Raw genomic sequence first — 23,770 nt, forward strand, 5'->3', positions numbered from 1 at the left:
GGCACCCCAGGCCCTGCCAGAGGTGCAGGCTCCCCTCAAGACCTCTTCAGCTTCTCCTCTGGGGCTGCCTCTGCTCTTGCTCCTCCCTTCAAGTGTGCTATCAGTTCTTTAAAACTAGGCTTTGGACTGCGGTCCCTCAGGGCATGGTGGAATACACCTTTAATCCCAGTATTCAGTAGGCAGAGGCAGGCAGATGTCTGAGACCAGCATGGTCTACATAGTTCCAGGCCAGCCAAGGCTACGTAGGGAGATTACATTCTGTCTCAAAGACAAAAATGTAATCCTACTTGAACCAGGCTGCCAGTACGATGTTAGAAAAAGGGTTCAATGACATGACAGTTGCATGAAGCATCAGTTCTTGTTAGGAGAGCCCAGTGTATAAACTGCCACGGGAAATCCCCCTACTCCACCAGCTGGGGTCTCAAGGAGACTGGTTCTGCTTAAAGACTGCAGGCCGAGGCGAGGCATGACAGAAGGCTAGCTCTGAGACTGAGGGTGGACTGGAGAAGGACACAGGAAGGACTGGGAAGCTGGCAGTGGGCAGCTGGGATCAAGGGAAAACCCTGGCTGAGCTCATAGGCTGGTGGAGACAGTCGGGACTGGTCTCCATGCCGCTGAGAAGCTGGGGAAGAGGAACCTCCCAGGGGAAGCAGAAAGTCTAACTCTCCAGAGGAGCAATTAGGATGTGCATTGGGCTGTGCAGCACCAAGGGAGTGAAGCAGCCTGCTGGAGCAGGGGTTGTGGAGCCTTGGGTGTGGCTGGGATGTCTCGGCTAAAAGCGTGACTCCACAGCACGAGAGACCAAGAAAGGCCCTTATTGCCTGTCCTTCCAGGCTATCGGATCACGGCCAGCCAGGGCAGGGACCTGAGGAGGTCTGAAGTCAGGCACCTGGCTTTCTAAGGCAAGGACACCACAGGGTGGCCTAGCCTGGGCGCAGAGGATTCCCACAGGCCGGCAGGACTCTAGAAAAGGCAGGCTTGAGGGGGCTATTTTACCAGGCTACAGTAGCCTCCCGCTGGAGAGCGCAGCCTGGAGTTGGGCGCTGCGACACTCGGCTATAGCTGGTCTCATCCCCTTCAGCTCTGCCAGCTGAGGTCTACAGGAAGGCTCTCCACTCACGCTCCCCCACACCGCCTCCCCTCTCCACTGCACACACTCCACTCCCTTCACGAGGAACCCAGGAGGGCTCCGGATCAGCTCGGCAGAGACAAAACACCACCCCAGCTTCCCCTTTCTGCCCGGCCGCTAGCAGCTCCTCCCCCAGGTCACGTGTGAGCCCAGTTCCTAGTCTCTCAAGATGCCAGGGATTGTAGGAAGGGACTCTAGACTCCTAGGGCCAATTTTGCAGAAGACTCCAGACTAACCCTGCTTCTTGCACTTGACCTGGCCCTCGCCAAAGCCTTTGCTCTGGACTCCACTTTTGGGGATTCATCCTGGAGCCCAAGCAAGATGGTTTTGGAGTCGTTTGCAATGACAAAATGTCCTGGAGGGAGGCCCTCGGGTTTGACAGCTGTCAAAAGTGCGCTTCGGGGTCAGGTGTATCCCGCGGGCAGGAGCCTCTTGCAGTGGGCAGCCCTAGGAGGCCGCACGCGGTCGAGCCGCTGGCGAACAGGGGACTTTTATTTTGCATAGGGCTCGGATCTCTTAGGCAACGCGCGAGCGTGCACAGAGCACCGCAGCCGGGAGACGCCGGCCAGAAAACGTCCTCTGGGAGCGCCTAAAGGACAGCGCGGCGGCTCCCAGCAACCACCGCGCGGGCCTTAACGTCATCAAAGAGCGCCGGAAGCGTGGCGGCGACAGCCGAGCCACGTGTGGAACCGAGAGCTGGCGTCAGCTGGGTAAGTTTCCGAGCTGGGATGCGGAGCTGGGGCGGGAGCGGCGCTGCCGGCTTGCTCGCAGGTCCTGTGCTGTTCCGCGTAAGCCAGCCTTCTCTGCCGTCGGGAGGCCTCCTGGGGACCTTGGGCAAAAGGGTTCCGGAGAGTCCGGGCTCGGCGGTGACTTCGCTCCTCTTGCTGGTGAACGCCTCTCAGAGGCCACCGCCTTCACAGCCTGGGAATGGAGAAAAGACTGTGTTCTTGGTCCTTTCTGTGTGGGGATCCTTGGGCCTCTACCATTGTGCACTCTCTTGTTCCCCCCCAGATCCAGAAGGGTTCTCCATATGTTAGGCTTAGGGTGCAGCTCTGTTCGGTTGCCCGAGCAAAAAGTCAGCTACTCCCAACCATACCGCTTAGAACCCGGGCCCCACAGACCTCTGCCCCGACCACAGAACCTCATCCTGCTTCCTGGTCCTCTGACTTCACACCCACACACTTCTCCAGGTCCCTGACCCTTGGCAGACGCCAACACTATGAGTTTCGTGGCATATGAGGAGCTGATCAAGGAAGGCGACACGGTCATCCTGTCGCTGGGCCATGGCTCGATGGTGGCAGTGCGTGTGCAGCGTGGGGCGCAGACCCAGACCCGGCATGGTGTCCTGCGGCACTCAGTGGACCTCATTGGCCGCCCGTTTGGCTCCAAGGTGATCTGCAGCAGAGGCGGCTGGGTGTACGCGCTGCACCCCACTCCTGAGCTCTGGACAGTGAACCTGCCCCACCGCACACAGATCCTCTACTCCACAGACATTGCCTTACTCACCATGATGCTGGAGCTGCGGCCGGGTTCTGTGGTCTGTGAGTCAGGTGAGCCCCACCCCATGTTTTCACAGCTGAGCACCTTCATGAAAGTGGGAGTCAGGCACACAGTTAAGACAGTTAAGTGCACGCCTGTGATTCCAGCACTTTGGGAGGCAGAGGCAGTTTGGATCGCTGTGAGTTTGAGACCAGCCTGGTCTACAAAGCGGGTCCAGGAGAACCAAGGCTACGCAGAGAAACCCTCTCTCGAAAAACAAAAACAAACAAACAAAAAAAACAACAGAAATCCCAAACAGCCAAACAAAGTTTACAAGCCTTCTTGCAGATGTTGAACTACTTGGATTTCTATTTAGCTTTCACTTAGCAATTCCCCTTGCCAGGGAGAGAGTGGCTGTGAGGCATGAAGACAGAAGGCAGAAAAAATTACTAGCTGGTGTCATTGAAATGACAGCTGGTGGGGACTGACCTGGGTTGGAGAAGGAAGAAAGTCTGTGAGGGTCTTGGCAGTCTCTGGTGCGTGAGGGCTGGGCTTGCTGGGTGCTGGCTAAGGTGCTGACTACTCATTTCTAGGCCCACTGTTCCTTCCTGGAGGAGGATTGGTTTACCCCAAGAGCTCACTGTAGAGAGAATTCTGCCCCACACTCATTCACAGCCAGACCCCTCACCTAGCTCCATTGGAGACCAGCACTGTTACTGATTGAAGGCCAGTGGGTGGATAGAAATGCCAGAGAGCAAGCTCTCCCACATACACAGCCTTAGGCAGTGTGGCCTCTGGATGCGCAATCTAGGCATGTGCCTCTGCCAAGAATGACTCCAGGATCGGCTGTGGCTAGATCGTTGCTAGTGTGTTTCTTCGTGGGTTAGGAAGCTGGGGTCCAGGGTCACAAGAGTTCACATCCTCCCTGCTGCTGGCTTTCTGGGCCTTTGCACCGCTTTCTCCTGCAGGGGCAATTTGGAGGCAGTTTTAAGAGCTCTCCTCATGCACCCTGCCTTAGGCCGTGTCCTCTCAGGCTCTTGCCCCATTTCAGTTGACATACTCCTGTGGTCCCTTCCCCGTCCTCAAATAGGGCAGGCAGTGAGCCTGGTGACCACTAGGCTATTGACTGTAAAAAGTGCCCAACACAGGGAAGCTTACTTGAGGGTGATTTAGAGGGGTCCCCAAACTCAGGAAGTCAGGGATCTGGGGAGACCTTTGAGTTAAAAATGATAAGGTACTACTAAAAGCAAAAGAAAAGCTATACCAATGCCCTGAGGCAGGAACACAGGCTTGGCGAGGAGGTCATTGTGGCTGGAGGGGGAAATGAGGGCGATGGAGCAGTAGATGAGGTTGGAAGGGCAGTAGGGTACCCTTTGGAGAGCTATCAGGAGTCTGGAGTTGCTCTTGAGTGGGAAGGTAAGCCCTGCCACTGTGAAAAGCATGGGTCTGATTTGACAGTGGAAAAAAGAACAGGCAGGACTAGAGGCTGCAGATAGCAGAGGGCGGGACCTGGTGGGTTGGAGGTAGGGTGAGAGAGTGGGTATTGATGGTGGGTGACTAAACAGTCTGGCCCCTGCAGTGGGTCTCCTGGGTCTTAGCGTGATCAGGGTTGGATGGTCCAGCTTTGCTCTTAGGGTTTTATTTTGGCGGGGGGGGGGGGGTCTTGTAAGAGCACTGCCACAGTGGGGTCAAGAGGGCACATTGCTGGGAGCGGTCACCAAGCACGGGTACTTGGAGCTGTTGAAGGGCCAGGTATGGGCATGAATGAAGGCAGAGCTAGCTCAGAGTATATGACCCCTGGTGAAGAAGGGCAGCCCTGCCTCCAAGGAAAAGTAGTGGGGTTTTTTGTTTGTTTGTTTCTCTGTGTAGCCCTACCTGTCCTGAAACACTCTGTAGACCCGGCTGGCCTTGAATTCATGAATTCAGAGATCCACCTGCCTCTGCTTCTTGAGTGCTGGGATTAAAGGCATGAACCACCATTGCCTGACTGAGTGGAGAGTTTATTTTTTATTTTATTTTAGGTTTTTCGAGACAGTATGTAGCCTTGGCTGTTCTGGCTGTCACTTTTTTTTTTTTTAAACATGAGAATTTTTTAAAGATTTATTTATTATGTATATAATATGCTGCCTGCATGTCAGAAGAGGGCACCAGATCTCATTATAGATGGTTGTGAGCCACCATGTGGTTGCTGGGAATTGAACTTAGGACATCTGGAAGAGCAGACAGTGCTCCTAACCTCTGAGCCATCTCTCCAGCACCTTTTTTTCTTTTTTTATAATTTATTTTTTATATTAATTACAGTTTATTTATTTTGTGTCCCAGCTGTAGCCCCCTCCCCCATTCCCTCCCTCATCTCCTCCTTGCCCCTCTCTAAGTCCACTGATAGGGGAGTTCATCCTCCCCTTCCATCTGACCCTAGTTTATCAAGTTTCATCAGGACTGGCTACAATGTCCTCTGTGGCCTAACTAGGCTGCTTCTCCCATGGGGGGCTAGGGAGGTCAAAGTGAAACTCACTCTTTAGACCAGGCTGGCCTCAAACTCAGAGATCCAACTGCTTCTGCCTCCTGAGTGCTGGGATTCAAGGCGTGCGCCACAGCCACCTGGCAATTGGAAGCTTTTTGACTTTTTTATGGGATGGGTGGAGCAGGTTGGCTTTATGTCAGATGAGGTTGAGCAACAGCAGGAGAGTTGGCCCTGTACTGTGGGGATAGACTTAGCCAGTTTGGGGGTGTGGAAGGATGAGTGAGTCAAGGATCTCATGGGAGAAGGTAAAAAAATGGGCAGCAAGGCCTATGGATAACCATCGTGTGGAAGAGGCTATAGGACAGGCTCTGCTTAGACTCACCCTGTGTCAGCCCCCCTAATCCATGCTTCAGATTCATTCTGTGTGTGCACTGGGTGGGGCTGCCCTGTCCCGTCCCCACATGTGCCTGTACTACATAGCTCTTCAACTTCAGCCTCAACACCCCAAACCCAGGCCAGAGGCTGCCAAGAACACACAGGTAGCTCGTGATGTGACATCCACCTCAGACCCTGGCCCAGCTGCCGTCTTATGGCTGCTATGAACTCCTTCCTCCTGGAGAGGATGAAGGTTTATGGGTAGGTGTGGTCCTCAGGTGACCCCTCGATCCCATCTTGTTCCTCCTGCCAGGCACGGGCAGTGGTTCTGTCTCCCATGCCATCATCCGCAGTATCGCCCCCACTGGCCACCTACACACGGTGGAGTTCCACCAGCAGCGGGCGGACAAGGCCCGGGAGGAGTTCCAAGAGCATCGGGTGAGCCAGTGGGTGACCGTGCACACCCAGGATGTGTGCCGCAGTGGCTTCGGCGTGATCCACGTGGCTGACGCGGTCTTTCTGGATATCCCATCACCCTGGGAAGCAGTGGGCCATGCCTGGGATGCCCTCAAGGTTGAAGGTGCGTCGGTGGTCAGTGGTGGTGCTAAGGTGCTTGTGGGGGATTAAGCTTCCGAGTCATCTGGAACCCAGGAAGACCCCGGTTCCTGTAGGCCACAGAGTGGCAATGGCCAGATCACGGCTCCTTTTTTGCCCAAAGTGAGCCCTGGCTGGAGACCAGGGTTAGGGAAGATGAGTCCTATTCTCCAGCCAAGACAGGAACTCACTGGGGCAACTCCATCCAAGTACAGGCAGGATCTGCATGACAGGACGGGCCAGGATCCAAGCTGGAGGTCATACGCAGTCCCCTACCCCTGCCATTTCCTGCATTCTCCCTACACCCGTGCTACCGAGCCAGGCAGCTGGACCCTTTTAGGGAAGATGCTGGATGTGGAGGCGGAGCGATGGGGAGGCCTGGAGAAGGTCGGCTGCCAGCCAGAGTCTGAGTCCCAGTGATTTTGCCTTTTCTGGAGAAGAAGCAAGTTTGGCAACCAGGGCTGCTCTCCTCCCAGCTCTGTACACAGGGTGGAGGAGCCTCTCAGACAGACCTCAGGTTCTGCCCAGACCTCTGCCTGCTGCCTGCTGAGATGCTCTAGAGCTGGGAGGGGACAGAGGTCCACACCTCACAGTTCTCTGACACGGGGTTCATGGTCAGTCCAGCCTCAGTGAGGCCTGAGCCAGGCAGGTGAGCCTCCTTGCAGAGTAGTCAGAGGCACCTGTGCCTGCTTTATGATCTTGTCCCATGCCCCCTTCTGGGCTCTTTCCCCAGATCTTCATGTTCTGGGTCCTTAGGTGCCTTTTTCGCAGGCTTGGTGTTTTCTAGCACTGCTTATCTCTGGTGGCCTCTGGCAAGAAGTATTTGGTGTGACAGTGGGCCCTCTATGCTGGCCTCAGGCCTCCTCCTACCTGCAGATGTCCAGTGTCAGGGAGCACTCTGGGTACCAGGCCTAGGGACATTTGTACATTCCCACTGCCTGCCCAGACTTGCTCGTGATCTCTACCAGGATAGGGATAGGGCATTTTCACAGTCTCTGGGCCGGCTGAGTGAAGGCTGTGGGCTGCCCCAGTGGGAGGCAGCAGGGAGGATCTCAGACTGCTCTCTTTAGGCTCCTCCCGTTCCCAAGAGCCAACGACAGCCTCTAATTTTCTGTGACAGCAGCAGCCCACACACCGCCCCATGCTGCCCTATTGTTAGAGCTATTCTTGGGCCTGGCTCTGACAGCCCTGACCCCCAGCCCTCCACTGCCTCCTACAAGGATGGTGATGCCTGCTGGCATCCAGGGAGACCTAGGTATCTTGGTCTAGGGCCTGACTGCTGACCTGGGCTGCTGCCCCAGTATGGGCCAGCAGGTCAGGTATAATTGTGCAGAGTCCTGAGGCCCCTGCGTAGCTCCCTGGTCTGAAGGCTTACAGTCTGCAGGATGTCCTGAGCTAGCCTCAGGTCCAGGGTGGGTTGCAGGTACCACTGCCCTGCCCTCAGCCCCCATGTTTTGCTCCTACAGGTGGGCGCTTCTGCTCCTTTTCTCCGTGCATTGAGCAGGTGCAGCGAACGTGCCAAGCCCTGGCAGCCCGTGGCTTCACAGAGCTCAGCACCCTGGAGGTGCTGCCACAGCTCTACAATGTGCGCACTGTCAGTCTGCCCTTGCCTGACCTGGGGGCCAACGACTCGGAGGCCAGCCCTGATGCCAGCCCCTTCCGTAGCGGCACACCCATGAAGGAGACTGTGGGCCACACTGGGTACCTGACTTTTGCCACCAAGACCCCAGGCTAGTGAGCTGGGACAGGAATATCACAGACAAGCAAGGAGCAGAGGCTGCCTTATATGGTCAGCCACTGCCTGTGGGGCTTGTGTTTAGAAATAGATGGCAGGGTGGGGCAGGGGCCTTCTGGGTGGTTCAGGGGGGTGAGCAGGCTGACCCTGTTCAGGAGGAAGACATTCCTGTCTTCTGAGAGGGACTCTCCACCTCTTCACTGCCCAGCTCAAGCTTTGCTCTTTGTTGTCAACGTGAAGTTTCCTCTCTGGGCACTGCCTGAAGCCTGGGCTGACCTACAGGGTCAACGGACTGCTGCATCCCTGGCCCTGTCCTCATCCCCTCTGTACTTCACCAAGGCTGCTGGAGGGACCAGGCTGGCCCTGGGATAAAAAGAAGTGACTCAGTAACTCGAGGGCCGCACAGGCAACAGGTGCCTACAGTCCCTGATGCGCTGTCGTCTGGTGTTAGGCACCATCCTGTGGAGGCGGAGTCCTGCAGGACAGGTGCATGCCTCCGGTGACCTGTCAAGCCCATGCTGGAGCTAGGGACAAAGAGGGAGTCATAGAGGAGGCGGTGCATGGGCTAGGATCCCTCGCTGTGGACCTGCTGCATGTGTCACCAGGGGCCTGGTGTCCATTCCCGGTGTGTGGCTGCTTCAAGGGAGTCTCGGTGCTCAGATCACACTGGTGCGAGGCTGCCCTCCAGCTGCTGCTGATGTATGGAACCAGCCATTGAGAGAACGGCCTGTGTCATGTTGGCCTCTGAGGGCACCTGATAGAGCAATAAACATTTTGTCTTGTGCTGACCGTTCTCCTGGCTGCCGGAAGGGCTGTCCTTCAGCTGAGGTCCAAGCCCACTGCTCCACACATGGCTTCCTGACCTCTGTCCTTTCCTCGTCCCTGAGTAGGTAGTGTGGGTCTCCAAGCTCTAGGACAGCAGCACAGGACTCGCCACAAAGGCACAAGTGTGTGGCCACTTCCACGCACTGCAGAAAGGCCCTCTTGTTCCTAGAGGTGGAGTAGTGAGTCTCTGGCTTAGGACACAGGCCTCCCTCTATAGCTCTTGTCAGTGTTCCCGGTGGCAGCTTCCCAGGCTGTCTGCGCCCTGTGCGATGTCGGTCCTGAGAGGCCTGGGTGCCGTTGGAGCTGTTCAGGGGCCCTAGACACCTAGCCTTGCTCCGGGGCTAACCCTTCCTCCAGGACTTCAGACGTAACACCTAGCCCGAAGGACAGGAGAGGTTCCTGGGCCATGTTCAATATAAAGTGGGTGCCTTCGGTGCCAGCTCTGAAAAGGTTGTAAGCTGGAATAACTGGGCACCCCGTTACCCAGCCTGACCAACCCAGGCTCTCTGTCCTCGGGAAAGAACAACTGGCCAGCAGGTAAAGGGTTGGCGTTGCCATGGAGCAGAGCCTGCTCAGTTGTAGACACACAGACCATATAGCCAGTAAGGGCCAGGTTATGTCTTTTTTTCTTTGTGGGTCTCACCAGCTAGGTGTCCTGCAGAAGGGGCCGTGGCCAAGGCCAGAAAAGGCCAATCTACCTGCTGTCCCATGGGATAACCAAATTCTGGCTTTTGTAGTCTCTGGGCCTTGGAGGATCTACCCAACCCCAGTTAACCTGTAAGCCCAGCCCAGGCTGGAGCTCCACCTGGCACTGGGCATCCTATTTTTTTTGAGTCAGGGTTTCTCTGTGTGGTCCTGGCTGGCCTAGAACTTGCTCTATAAAACAGGCTGGCCTTGAACTCAGAGATTTGCCTGTTTCTGCCTCTTGAGTGCTGGTGTGAAAGGTTTGCACTGCCATGTCTGGCTAAATCATCCTTTCTTGATTGCTTTCCCAGACTGACCTACTCTCAGGCAGAAGCCTTCCATCAGCCATGCTCTGTGCATACCCTACAGTGATCTGCTGAGGGCTTCCTGAGCACAGAAGCCCCATGGCAAAGAGAGGCGAGGTCCTCCCCAGGTCCTACAGACGGAGCCTGACTCCCAGAGGGGCATCCCCGCACCCAGGCTTGCTCAGCTCAGTTTGCTGATCCTGAGTGCACCTGACTCAGAGGCTTGGGACTCGTCATGGGGCAAGATCTTGGAAACTTCCCATCCAGCCTGGCCCTTGGGTCTCTGGCTGGTCGTTTCTCCTTAGCTCTTCCCCTGGCTCACAACCTCCTGCAGTTTGACCAGGATAGCAGCGTAGCTCCTTGGCAGGGAGCCTGAATGTGCAGTGCCCAGCCCCGGGTGCACCCAGAGGTGCAGACCCTGATTAACTGTGGGAAGGACTCCTGGGCCAGGATAGCTTCCTGGGGTGGACCTTCTTCCTGGCCAACTTCAGCCTGAAGTTGTACTCAGGCCTCAAAATGTGCTGCTCTGTGCTTGAGGGGTTTGCAGCAAGGGCCCTGGGATCTAGTGTTGGTCTCTGGGTGAGGAGTGAGTGCTGCCGGAGTTGTCAGGGACACCTTTGCCTTTCCCAGTTCTCTCAGTCTCCTGGAACCTGCTCTTGCTGTGCGCTCCTTCCTCCGCGCCTCTTCCTGCCTCAGCCTAGTCTGCATCCTGGGAATAGGCGGTCTGCCGGGGACTCCACCACCAGGGAGGAGAGCTCCCTGGCCCCTCCCCAGTGCAAATGCTGCACAGGTTGGAGAAAGAAGTCCCTCCCTCCCTACACAACTTTGTACACCAAAAGCCATAGGGGACTTTGGTGACCACCCTGTGGACTTATGGCCATCCCAGGGTGGCCATACGGTGCTCATGCTTGCGCAGTTTAGGGAGGGCCCTCCTTCAGGCCTGCACTCAAGAGGTCCTAGGAAAGTGCCCAAACTCCCAGCTCTGTGCCCCCACTGGCGAGGAACTTTAACAGCTGGCCTGGCTTGAACCAGACACAGTGTGGAAGACATGAGCACCCAACAGCAGGGCCCAACTTTGCTCTACGGGTCATGGCGGGGAGACCTCCCGAGGAAGGGACCTCGGCTTATAGGCAGCCTTCTGGGCAGCAGAGCCTGGGTGGCAACTGCCCTCAGGAGTGCAGCAGGGGATGTGCTCCGTCTAGACGCTCCGCTCGGGCTGGGGGTGAGTCACCTCATTGTGGGCATGAGACAGTGACTGCCTCGTGGCTGAGTGTGTCACGTCAGTGGTTGGTACACTCAGCTCACAGGGGAGCGATTACTGCTCCCTGCTCCCAGAAGCCTTCCTTTTGGTGGGGGTGGTCGGCAAGATGGCTCAGTAGGTAAAGGCAGGCTCTTGCCACCAGACTTGACCCAACTTCAGTCTGGGACTCACATGGTGGGCAGAGTGAACCAGCTCCTTCTGACTTCCGCTGTTCACCGTGGGACGAATGAGCACCCCGTCCCTCCTTGCAAAAAGAATAAGCAATGGAAATGTGTGCGTGTGTGCACATGTGAAGGAAAGGACAGCCGCAGGGATCATCCTTAGGAGTGCCACCCACCTCTTTCCAGACAGGGTCTCATTGGTTTGGAGCTCAGAAGACATGCTCAGCTCCCTTCTGTTTTAAAATCTAGGGGCAGAATTTGGGTTCTATCTCTGGTCCATCTGAGAAGCAGCCTTTGTGCTCTAGGCAGCAGGATAGCCTTTGCAGCCAGTCTGAATGGCATTTACACTCCAGGTACTCAGAGCTTGGGCACTTCAGGGCCACTTGAGTCATCAGGCTGTGGAAGAGATTTGCAATGTTTTCTAGGAAGCCAGGGCGTCTGCTGTAGTTCCTTGTGGACTAGAACTGACTGGAAGCCCTGCCTGAGCCAGGTATAAGCCAACAGCCCCTTCTGACCTCTGGGGTTCCCCAGGTGGGGTGTACTCATTAGCTGCTGCTGTAGACATGCTGGGCAAGAAGGACCCCGGAAGGGCTGAGGACAGCAGACCTGCTCTCGCAAGGCTGGGGTAGAGCGGAGCAGATGGCGGCCTGAGCTGCTGGCTGCCGCTCCTGCTTCCGGGACACATGCCAGCATCACGAGCTTAGGTGCAGTGGGTCCCAGCCCAGTTGCGCTGCTGCGGGCGGGACTTTGGTCTCCCTGTGTCCACAGTTACTACCCGAGTCGCTAGCTGAAGCCTATCGAATGCCTGGCCCTGGGTAGAGAGGGAGCCAGGGGAATGGGAGAAGGAGCAGCGGGTCACTGGTTTGGGGAGATGGACGAGTAAGCTGTGGGCGAAGCCGGCACAGCCCAGCTAGCCTGTAGGCTTTGCACAGGGGTCATCAGCGTGTAGGCCCTGTCCATGCAGAGCAGCCCGGCCAGCCTGCTTTGAGTCTGTTGCCAGGACGAGGGCGTTTCAAAGTCAGGCTGCCTCCAAGGCGGGATCTTCAGCGGGAGGGAATAACTTGGCTCCCACCAGGCTGAGAATAGCTCAGAATTGGGTCACGCTCACCCAGCACGCCGGTCACAGCCTCCAGCCTTTGACAATAATCAGCTTTTTCCCCGACATCTGTCCCTTCGAGGGGGGGGGGCATGGGCACATTTTTAGAAGAATGTGAGGGGATGGGAGAGAAAGCTGTTTTTGATGGACAGCCTCCCTTGTATGCAAACACCAGACACCCCGCCCCCTTTGCTGGCCACTTTAAACCTCCTGCCCATCCTGTTCCTCCATTCCCAAGACCCCTCAGACTCCTGTTCAACCAAAGCAACCTTGGTGCCACACACAGTGAGGATAGGGGTTGTCTGGGAGGCCCCGAGCCTGGACCTGCCTCCCCACCCACTGCACTGGGGGCAGCCTAGCTTTTTGTATCCCGAGGGTCGGGTGGCACATGCTGTTTTTCTCTTCTGTGGATGAATGAATAGTAGCAGTGTGCTGCTTTTCCTTAAGGCCTTTGGGGGTTTCTCAGGTCCCAGTGACCTTCACTGAGGCAGCCCAACATGAAATTCAGAAATTGTTCACCCGGATTTACCCAACCACATTTTCATAAAACTCCATTAAGTTTGCCTTGGCTGCACCGTGGCCCTAGCCCTCCACAGCCTCACTGACCTACACGTCTAGATCCTGGCGCCTCCTGACATGCCCTGTCCCAGCAAATGGCAGGTACCAGGCTAGGTGGGGGTCCTCAGGACCTTGCCCACTGCGTCCCGAGCGGCTGGAGCCCGGTGTTCTGAGCCTCCTTGCTCTGGAGTCCCAGGGACAAAGGTATCCAGTCATTTTATTTGTTTTGTGCACTGGTGTGTGGTTGTCATGTGTGGAGGTCAAACGATTTGTGGGGATTGGTTTTCTCCTGCTGTGTGGATCTTACGGACTCAATCAGGTTGTCAGGCTTGGTCGCAAGTGTCTTTACTTGCTGAGCTACTGGTTTGAGAAATCTTGGTTAAGCTCCTAGGAAACTCAGATCCCATTGGTGCCTACCTAGTGGAAGTGTGTACTTTACCCACTGATTACTCCACCTGTTCTTTCCTGGCCTTGACCTCCAGAGTAGTCTTTTTGTTTTCCAAGACAGGGTTTCTCTGTGTAGCCTTGGCTATCTTGGTCTACTTTCTTTGTAGACCAGGCTGGCTTCGAACTCACAGGGAGCCACCTGCCTCTACGTCCTGAGTGCTGGGATTGCAGGCCTGCGCCACCTCGACCAGCTCAGATTAGAGTGGGTAAAGCCACAGGCCTTCGTAAGCCATGTCCATACTTCCACTCAGACATGCTGCCACAAACTAGTGCATTCAGGCCCATCTTTGGGAGAACGCTGCCCCGGCAGATGTGTCCCTCCCGCACAAGGGTTTATGTCTGTGCTCATCACAGGCCATGGGGTGGACCCCCTCACACCAGCCTCAATCACACCACAGGAAGCATCCACTGAGGTGCTCCCATGTCCCACCCCAGAAACCCTTTGACAGGCCCAGGAGCCCTTCCTCCAACACCGTTGGCCACCAGAAGGCTGTAGTTAAACAGCTTCTGCAGGAACGACCTGGAATCCCTCAAACTGGCTTTCTTCTTCTGTATTTCTGCAAACCGTAAACACTTTGATTTCCTTCTGGGGTCACTACATGAGAGGCTCATTGCTCCCTATGGATTAACTCGAGCGTCTAAGGCGTGACAACTCTCTCAAGGCGCTTATGGTGTTCATGTGAGGATATATGGTGGCCTCGACTGCCTGGAAATAACCTCAGTGCAGGGTGAGGTGGGGCGGGTAGGGACACAGCAAGCCAGGCCTTTTCAGAGATGCTGGGTGGGCCTGGGAGCCAGGAGCAGGCCCTATGCTCTTCTCTCAGCTCTGGCACTTCTGTGGTAAAAATGACCCCAGTGATGGCTGCTCCAGGCTTCACTGTCATCAGGAATCCCTCAAGTTGGTGAGCCCTGGAGTCCTGCATCCCTGGGACCACAGCAAGGCTTGGGATGGCCAGTAGGGTCATGCAGATGTGAGGAGTGGCCCTGTCTCTAGCACAGGTCACTCTGTACATTCACCCTCTTCTCCAAGTGTGGCAGTAAGTCAGGATCGCCCCAAAGCAGCAACGCAGCCCAGCCCTGCAGGCTAGAGCAGGAAGAGGAGCCCCAGGCACCCTTCTCCCACACTGGCCTCTTCAGCCCAAGCTGGGGGCCTCCTGTCCTTTCTAGAACCTTTGTAACCCAGCTGCCAACCACAGGTCTGGTCTTTCCCTCCTGAAGAAAAAAAAAAAGCTATGTGTAGGGCCTGTCCATCTCCCCATGTAGACTAGACTGGCCGGTAACCCATCGTCTTTCTGTCTGCCTCTGAGTAATGGGATTGCATGAAATCTGCCAGAAGCCCCCTTTCCTACATTTCCTGATTTGCGAGCTGTAGAACTCACCCATCCCCTGCTCTTCTCCAAGCACCCTGACCAGCCTGTGTACCTGTGACACTAACTTGGCACCTGGTAGTCTCTCTCAACCCCACTTTAAGGCATCCATGCGGCCACTTCCTGTCAAATGCGTTGTATTTGCCCAGAGTGTCAGTGGGGTCTCGGGGAAGCAGGAATGTGATGAGATTTCTGAAGGCTGCGTGTGGCTGTGGCAGGAAGCAGGCCGGTCCCTGGTGGTCGGTGTAGCCTGGCCGCCTGCACTGGCAGTCTCTGTTCCGCAGATCACTGGCCACGCTGAGCTACTGTACCCGAACATGGTGAACAAGCACCCTCCCCCAATCTGGCTCCTTCAGGAAGTTGGGCCTGCTGAGGCCCTGGCCTTGCTGAGGAATGCAGGCACCCATTGTGGGTGGTAGGGCCAGCTGTGTGGTGGAGATTGTGGGGGCGACAGAAGCCCGTTGCTAAGCTACAGGGCACCAGGCGACGAGGAAGGGGACATCTGGGGAGGGCGATGAAGGGCCAGTGTCCCTCGGACCTGCCTCTCTGGCTCTGCTGTGGATTCTTCCCTTTTGGAGACCAGGCAGCTGGCTGTGGGCACCTCGAGCTGACTGTGGCCCTTCCTGCACGGGCCCCTGGCTCTTGCAGCCTGTGTAGGGGCAGCCAGTCTGCCCTTCCTGCTACCCCTCCTCCTGCCTTTGTCTCTAGCCCCTCTGGCCCTGAGTGTGCACGCCTGGCGTCGGCTCCCGCAGAGCGGCCCTGAAGGATTCAGGGAGTCCAGGATTCGAGTTGTGGGTGGGCCCATGTCCACTCAAGCTTCCCACAGAGGGTCCCAGTTGTGCGCGGCTATCCTTAGAATCAAGCAACTGCCGCACCCTGCACCCTGCAAAATGATTATCCCAGCTGGAATTCTTAACTGTTTACTCATAAGGGTGGAGAGTCTTGAGACCCTTATCTGAGGAACCATCTGCCGTAATTGGCCTCAGGAGTGGCTACAGTGTATATAGGCAGGGAAGACTAGGAGGGCTGGCTCGCCCCTGCCGGGTAAAGGCTTTCCAGGTGTAGTCCGTTGGGAGAGGAGCACCCACATCCCTGTAAGTAACCCCCTGTAGGAAACGGCCCCCCTTCTGAGCCCAGTAGGCCCAGACCACAGCTGTTCCTGGCTCCTGGCTGAGATGGAGGTTTGTCTTACCCTGTTCAGGCTTCACCTCCTCCTTCCACTGAGAGACTGCTAAAGAGATCTGGAGTTTGAGCGCTGCCAGCTATCAGTGTGTGTAGGGGGGTGGTTGGCGAATGTTACTGTGCTGTGCGTCACCCCATCCTGCCCCCATCTGGTTGTCATCCCTGCCTAGGACAGTTTCTGACAGTCTGGTCACCAGGCCTTTCTCACCACCGCACACATACACCCTCAGAGCCCTCGCCTTCACCCCACACTCTGTCTCTGGAGGTGCCTGAGTCTCAGCTGACCCTCATCTTCTATCTGGACATGTAGTCGGCGCCCAGTGGACATTGCGCATGGCCGGCAGTATCTGTCACAATGGGCTCTGGGAACACCCCTTGCCTGCTGTACTTGAACCCCTCCCTCTACTCGTCCCCACTGTTGTTGGCCCCTGAGCTGGCGCCTAGCCAGCCCCAGAGAGAGTTTCGCTTGTGAATGGCGTAGGAGAAGCAGCGATGTGGAACAGGGCAGTTCCTGGGGTCCTGTCTGCCCTGGGGCATTGGGCAAAGAGCTTCTTCTCAGCCTTAGTCTGCCAGGCTCATGTGGACTGGGGTACGTTCAGGAGCTGTGCACTCCCACCACTCAGACACACACACACACACACACACACACACACACACACACACACACCAGCATGCGCACCAGCACCTCTGGCCACAAGACAAGCTGGCCCAGATGGCTCATCTTCTAACCTCCTCTGAGGTTTGCCTGCTTGTTGGATTACCTAGACAAATAGCTGCACAAGTCCCTTGACCAGGCCTCTGGCCTAGCCTGGTCTCTGGATGGAGCTACAGCAGCAGATGCTGTTACTTGATCAGGAGCAGCTTACGAGATGGGGCTGCAGAGCCCCCTCCCCTGCTTGGTAAGCTTTCCAGAGAGGAAGCCTGGGCCCCTCCAGTGCCGAGCTGGGGCCTTGCAGGGTCTCTCCTAGGCCAGGAGCTGAGGACAAAGCGGCAGCTGCCAGTGGGGTGGGGTGGGGGCCCGAAGCCTTTGTGCTTGTGGGGCCCTTCCTGGTGACCTCACCATCCATCAGAGAAGGGCCCTTTCTTCCCAAAGGCAGCCCTTGGGAATCCGCCTGGGGACAAAGCCGCTGCCAAGTGGGGGACCAGCGAGTGGCTGGCCCTCCTCATGGCATAAATTAAGGGGGGCTAAAGGAGGGCAGTTGCAGCTGGCGCCTGCGAAGGGCACACAGCCCCCAACTCACACGGTGCAAAGGGCTCCTGCACCCCCAGCCTTGTTCATCTAGTCACCCCTGTGCATAGATGGCTCTTGGGCACTGGCCTAGACAGAAGGGATGTACAGTGATGATGGGGGGAGGTGGCTCCCAGATTTAGAGACAACTGGGACTTGTGGGTTACAGCTGCCTTCCAGACTTGAGCAGATTGGGGAGATCCTGTCACGGGGAGCCAAAGTAACTTGGGGCCTCACAGGCCTCTGGGGGTTGTGGGAAGTCAGAAAAATATTTGCTTTTCTGTGTATAGCATCCAGTGACACCGCAGTCCTTGACAAGGGGCCAAGGGTTTCCTGTCTCCAGGGTGCTCCACAAAGCTTCCTCACAGCCTGCTGGCTCTCAGCCCTGTCCCACTCAGCTGGGGACCTTGCAGGTGGGGGTGGTACAGGGTGGACGGCACAGAGGGCTTGCTGGCTCCCGGAAGTCGACCTATCAGCCCCGGCTGAGCCCAGGGCTGCCGTCTGACCACACTGAGCCAGGATGGAGAGGTGAATCAAGGTGTGAAAGGTCCTGTGCAGTGCGTGGTCGGGAAGCCCCCAGCCTGAAGATGTCCTGACTGGGAAGGTGGGGGAGCAGACACGTGGCTGCCCTACCCACCCAGGGGATGAGAATTTATAAAGAGCTTTTAAAACCATTATGCCTAATGTCACCCAGGAGCAGGAGCAGTTACAGCCTCCCCACATACTCTTCACCCGCATTCATGGACAAAGAAAGTGAGGCAGTCTCTCATCAAGGCTTCCAGGGCACTGTGCTCCCAAAGGTCAGGGGCATGGCGTCCCCAGGGGCCCCAGAGGTCCCATGACCCCCGTCCAGCAGATCAAGGAGTGGGGGTGGGGTGTAAGTAGGCCAGCACTTTGTTCTGCGTTGCTATGGTGCCATCGCCTGCCTGTGCAAGCTTCCTTCTGGGCCTGTTCCCAGGCCGCCTCGAGCCAGGCTCAGCTACAGCCCTCCCCAGCCTCTAGCCAGCCCCAGCCTGTCCTTGGTCAGGGCTGCCCACAGGCCCCAAGCCCTTCATTATCACCAGTCTTCCTCCTCCCTGCAAACACACACACGTGCTCATACCTACGCCTGTGCCCACATGTACACAAGAACACATACCACATGTAAGTACACAAGCACACCCCACAATGCATGCTTGCACTTACAGTAACATTTGATACTGGCATAAACCCATACGTGTGCACACACTCGTATGGGCATATCACACACAGCCACACCCAGGTTGATCAGTGAAGCCAGGGGAGCACCAGATCCCCAGGGTCTTAGGCTCCTTGGGTGGTCCTACAGATAAGGGCTCTAGCCTCCAGGGACTGCTCAGACCAGAGCAGGGCCTTAGGGAGCTTGGCCAGGCTTCGTTTTAACGTTACCCATCCACTGGCTGAGGTCAGAGGCTATGGCTTAGCTGGGGAGGGAGAGAGGGAGGGAAGAAGCCAGGATGCAAGGACAAGAGGCCTAAATAGGACAGGGGATTGAGGCTTGCAGCAGACCAGGCGGAAGTGCGAGAGTCTCAAGCCTCAGGGTCCTGGGGAAACCTAGCAAGCAGGACCAGCCCCCTCTATCTCCGCCCTGCCACCACTTCACCTCTCCCACCACAGGCTCCTTTCTTCCCCCAAGCTTCACTGCCTCTCCTAGCCCTGATCCTCAACATGTTATAGAATCGGCAGTGAGGCAGGTTCCCTGCCCCAAGGACACAATGGAACTGCCTCGCTTCAGTGGGACCTGTCAAATCTTGCAGGCCCAGGGACCTGTTGTTTGGGGAGGCGAGGGGTCCTGAAGGCTTCTTACAGGGAGTGGCATTTATTTTGGGTTATAAACATGACTAAAAACTATGAGGGAGTGGCCTCTCTCTCTCTGTCTCTGTGTGTGTGTGTGTGTGTGTGTGTGTGTGTGTGTGTGTGTGTGTGGTGGGGAAGCAGCACAGGCCTATTTCTCAGTCCTATCACCCTGATGACACTGGGATCACATGGGGGCTGTTGGAGAGTGGGGCAGGCAGGGCCAGGGCTGGAGACCATCTCCCTGCGGTCACGAGTCTTAGAGTGAGTTAAAAGCTGCCAGATTGGCAGGGCTCTGTGCCAGCCTGCAATTGTTCCTGGTGGGCAGTCACCAGAAGGCCAGCTGGAGCACTATCTACCACTGGGCACAGAGCTGCTGCCCAGGTGGTATCATAGCCACCTGTCCACCATCAGCTGGGACAGGTGCACTCGGTGGGGGAGGCCAGGCCTGACAGCTGCACCTGCAGGCTGGGCCCTGACCATTTTTGGTGGCATGCACTCAGGAAAAAAATATATTTATATTGGCATTGAGTGCCTCCTGGTGGCCACACAGGAAAGAACAAAGGCGGGCTGAGGAATTCTCAAGAGGTAGAATTCGCCTTTGGGAATGCCGCAAGGTCAGTGGCTCTAAGCTCTACACAGGTGCACTGGATGTGGCTAGGGCCATCTGAGTCCCTTCTGCACAGCCTGGCCAGGGGAGGCAGCTCTGCTCTGTGAGCACCTAACACTGGGGCTTTAGAGGAGGCGGGAGCAGGGGCCGTTGACAGCTGCAGTCCCTCCCTGCCAGAGCTAGGCCTCTTTCACCATCACCTTGGGGCACCCTCTCAGTGACTAGGTGAATGCCCACAACAAAAGGCACCTGACCAGCTGGGCCTGGGGGAACAATCCAGGAAGCTGATGCAAGAGGACCACAAAGTCTGTCAGAGCAGCAGAGTGGGTTCAAGGCCAGGCTAGAGTGCGGCTGATATGGCTCAGTGCAGCATGCTGTCGTAGCCCAGGCAAAAGCTAGGTGCACACCTCTCAGCACTTGGGAGGCAGAGAAGGTGGATCTCTGAGTTCAAAACCAGCCTGGTCTATAGATCGAGCTCCAGGACAGCCAAGGCTACACAGAGAAACCCTGTCTGGAAAAACCAAGAAAAGAAAAAAAAAAAAATGGAAAAGGAAGAAAGAAAAAGAAACATAGATGGGGAAGGAGAGGCTGTGAGGACAGCATCGTCTATGAACTGAGTCTAGCGTGCTGCCCCTGGCTTCAGAAAGCGAATGTCTTTAATCCCAGCACTCCAGTATCAGTGGCAGGCAGATCTCAGTTCAAGGCCAGCCTGGTCTACAAATGGAAGTTCCTTTATTTTTATTTTAAGTGTATGAGTGGTTTGCCTGTTTATATCTCCGGGCATCACATGTGCCGGTGTCTGTGAAGGACAGAAGAGGGTGGTGGATTCCCTAGAACTAGTTAGAGATGGTGCTCATGTGACTGCTGCTGGTCAAATCTGGGTCCTCTGGAAAAGTAGCCAGTGCTCTTAGCTTCCGCGGCTCCCTGGGAGACCCCCAGTCCAGGCTACAGGCCTACCCCTTGGTATGCCCACAGTCTGAAGGCCTCTGGGACCAGCTCTGCAGACTTACCGCACCATGTGGCCATCTCCAGCATGAAGACCTTCGCACTGGCTGTTCCCAGCGCCTCCATGCTCTTCCCTAGGCCCTCACAAAGTCCTGGCATGCTGGTCCCCTCTACTGGCCATGCTGGTTCTGGGATGGCTGCTTTCCCTTTGAGGGCCTTGGTCAGGAGGGAGAGCCAGAAGACAAGGCTCCGTGAGAAGGTGGGGATTGTAGTATCATCAGAGGGAAGAGGACCATGCCTACAGAGCATAGGGGTCACTAAGGAGCCTGCTGCAGACAGCTTCCGACAGCACCAGGACTGGACTTCAGGGATCAGAAGAACTGAGTGCCTTGCTCCCTAGGCTCATGGTCCACGAGGATACTTGCACCTTGAATACCCAGCTCACCTGGTCATTCAGCAAGGCCCAGCTTATGTAACCTTGTTCCATAACTAACTTCCTGCTGCCAGACAGGCCAAACACTGGGACTGCAGTTCCATCCCTGGTACCACCTCACAGTCTTTCTTCTTTCTTCTCTAGCCTCACCCTGCCTCTTCTTTTGGTCCTTTCCCCTGGCCCTCCAGGTGGAGACAATTAACTCAGTCTCCTGACCTAAAATGTCCAAATCATCACAGGGCTCAGCCAGAGTCCACCTCTGAGCTAGGCCCTCCTAGTCCTAGCTTTGTCCCAACCCTGAGATGTCCCAGGCTCTGTGCTGTGGGTCTGGCTCTGAGCTTCCTGTGAGCTGTTCCCACTGGGATACCTCCCTCTCGGGGTTTCCATAAAGGGGGTGCCCCTAAAGTGGCCTTCACAGTCTTCCCTGTAAAAGTAGCCCTTTCTTTCCCTTTCTCCTGGTGAATTTGTGGCATCAAGGTTGGGAAGTCAGGACCCAGATCTGCCCTCTCAGAGCAGCAATGTCACCATTACCTACACTCATAGTATCACAGGTTTTTTAATAAGCTGGGTCCTAGTGACAAAGGAGAAGAACAAACCATCTTATGTCTGCAGGGTCTGAGGTGACTCACTCAGGCAGGGTGCTGCAACTGGGCTGCCTGGAGGCACTTCCTGTGCTCTTCCACTTACTCAAGTCGGGAGCCATGTCTCCACGATACCTCAGTGGCCAGAGCCAGTGGCCCCTGTGAGCAAGGGCATCACAGCTGCTCTGGGTCAGGCCTGAGCTGGGAAGAGGATTCATGGAGCCCATTGGGAGCAGATGGCTCTCTGTTATGCTTTCAACCTGCCATCTGGGTCTTGGGCACCTTGCTGGATGGACGGTTGCTGGATATCATCCCTCCCCAAGGCCCGGCCAGGAGGATGAGGAGGCACAGAAAACCTCAGTTTAACAAACTTTGCTATGAAAACATAACTCTCTTTATACAGGGCTATTTCAGTGGGACTATTACAATAGGGGCCGGGGGTGCAGCTCAGTTGGTAGAGTGATCGATCGTCCAGGCCCAGCACGAAGTCCTGGTCCCGTCCTCGGCACTATGTAAACTGGGCATGGTGCCACAGGCCTGTAACCCCCGCACTGGGGAGGTGGAGGCAGAAGAACCCCCATAAGCTTTGGGCCCCCCTGTCTTGAAGGAGGCAGACGTGAGAGGACTATGCAGCGAGGTTGTGTTCTGAATTCCCACGGGCCTTGGCAAATGTGCAGCTACACTCAAGAGTTTTTGTGCACATATACATGATTAAACAAGTTAAAATAACAGAGAGCCATGATGCCCGAGGGTATCACGGGCAGATAGTCTAATCCCTTCTCTGAGATCTTCTAGGACTCTCAGAAACAAGACCACAAGCCTTTGTCTACAGTAAAATCATCAACTTCTCTTCCAAGCCTGCTGCCTAGGCTATTACCATACCCCTCCTGTGCGCATCAGGAACCACTCTGATCACACTTAGTGAGAAAAGTGGTTCCTTAGCAACCTCTTGAGATGTGACTGAAGAAGACACTAAAGCTGCGCCTTAAGTGTCTCGAGTCTCGAGACGCCCACACCCACTCGGGCGCATCTTCTCTATTCCCTGTGGCCCCTGTTAATCCCACAGCTAAAAACTTTGTGAAATTCCCTTTTAGGCCAGGTGCAATGGCACAAGCCTGTGATCCCAGCACTCACAGAGGCAGAGGCAGGTGGATCTCTGTGAGTTATAGTCCAGCCTGGTCTACAAATCTAGTCCAGGACAATTTAGGGTACACAAAGAAACCCTGTTTCAGAAAACAAAAACAAAACTGAAACAGATGGGCACTGCCTTGCTACTTTATAATGTAAATGCCCATTAGTGATGACCCTGTCTCTACAGGAAACAGGTGCATTGGACATGGAGACTTCTGTAGGTGCCCCACCTAGGTGGTGGTAGAAGCCAAATGGGGGTGGATTCCACTGTTGTAGCATGGCAAAGAAGGCAGCCATGCTCTGTTCTTTTACTCAGCCACAGTGAGATACAGACTTCTGCGGTCACCGAAGTCCTGCACCCCTGAGCAGTTCCCAAAGGGCCCCTCAGCAAGTCAGCTGTGGGCATGTCCCTGAGTGAGGGGGCAGGCGCTGGGCCCAGCTGCAGCCTGGACAGTTGAGACATATACCCTGACGACCTTCAAGGCCTGCAGTCCTGGACACCAGAGGGAGAAAACCACCCTGCATACCAGAGCCACTACAAGGCAGCATGGTGGCACATGCCTTGAATTCCAGCACTTGGCAGGGGGATCTGAGGTGCAGACCAGCCTGGTCTATATAGCAAGTTCCAGGACAATATGAGCTACACAGAGAGACCCTGTCTCTGAATACCAAAATGAAAATAGAATCACTACAAGGAGAAAAGAATGGCTGTCTTTCTGGGCTTGGTGGTGCACACCTGTAATCCCAGCACTCAGGAGGCAGAGGCAAGCAAATCTTCATGTGTTCGAGGCCAGCAAATCTTCATGTGTTCGAGGCCAGCCTGGTCTACAAAGTTCAGGACAGCTAGGGCTACATAGGGAAACCCTGTTTTGAAAAACCAAAACAAACCAAGCAAACAAACAAACAAACAAACAAAAAAATCGAGGGCTGGAGAGATGGCTCAGGGGTTAAGAGCACTGGCTGCTCTTCCAGAGGTCCTGAGTTCAATTCCCAGCAACCACATGGTGACTCATCTATAATGAGATCTAGTGCCCTCTTCTGGCATTCAGGCAGAACACTGTATATGTAATAAATAAATAAATCTTAAAACAAAACAAAATTGAGCGTCTTGTGATTGGGGCTGGTGGGTGCAGAGGTTAGGCTGGAGCAGAGGGCTTCGGAGGGGGTAGCCTCAGGGTCACCGTAGGGACTGGTGCTAACCAGGAAGCTGAGTCTCTTGGAAGCCAGTTCACACTCCCATACTGTCACTCCTCCTCCCCACCTCCAGGAAGCTTCCGGATTAGGCATTGCTGACCCTCCTTTCTAGTGGAAGCTCTAGCATCTGGAGTGCCAGCCACCTACATACAGTACTTCTCCACAAGGCAGCCA

General features: G+C 55.7%; 1 protein-coding gene across 2 annotated transcripts; it reads left to right on the forward strand.

The window, feature by feature from the left end:
• Positions 1–1,265: 1,265 nt before the first annotated feature.
• Positions 1,266–8,569, forward strand: Trmt61a (tRNA methyltransferase 61A). 2 transcript variants are annotated; one of them, XM_021655951.2, is made up of 4 exons: positions 1,266–1,839; positions 2,320–2,679; positions 5,761–6,027; positions 7,508–8,569. In XM_021655951.2, the coding sequence occupies exons 2-4, from the start codon at positions 2,349–2,351 to the stop codon at positions 7,774–7,776; spliced, it is 867 nt and encodes a 288-aa protein (XP_021511626.1). In that variant the 5' UTR covers positions 1,266–1,839; positions 2,320–2,348; the 3' UTR covers positions 7,777–8,569. The 2 variants fall into 2 exon arrangements, with proteins under 2 accessions (XP_021511626.1, XP_021511627.1); XM_021655952.2 differs by having other exon boundaries at positions 1,833–1,917.
• Positions 8,570–23,770: the final 15,201 nt, after the last annotated feature.

Source organism: Meriones unguiculatus, chromosome 7 (assembly GCF_030254825.1).
Source record: "Meriones unguiculatus strain TT.TT164.6M chromosome 7, Bangor_MerUng_6.1, whole genome shotgun sequence".
In the NCBI taxonomy this organism is placed as follows: domain Eukaryota; kingdom Metazoa; phylum Chordata; class Mammalia; order Rodentia; family Muridae; genus Meriones; species Meriones unguiculatus.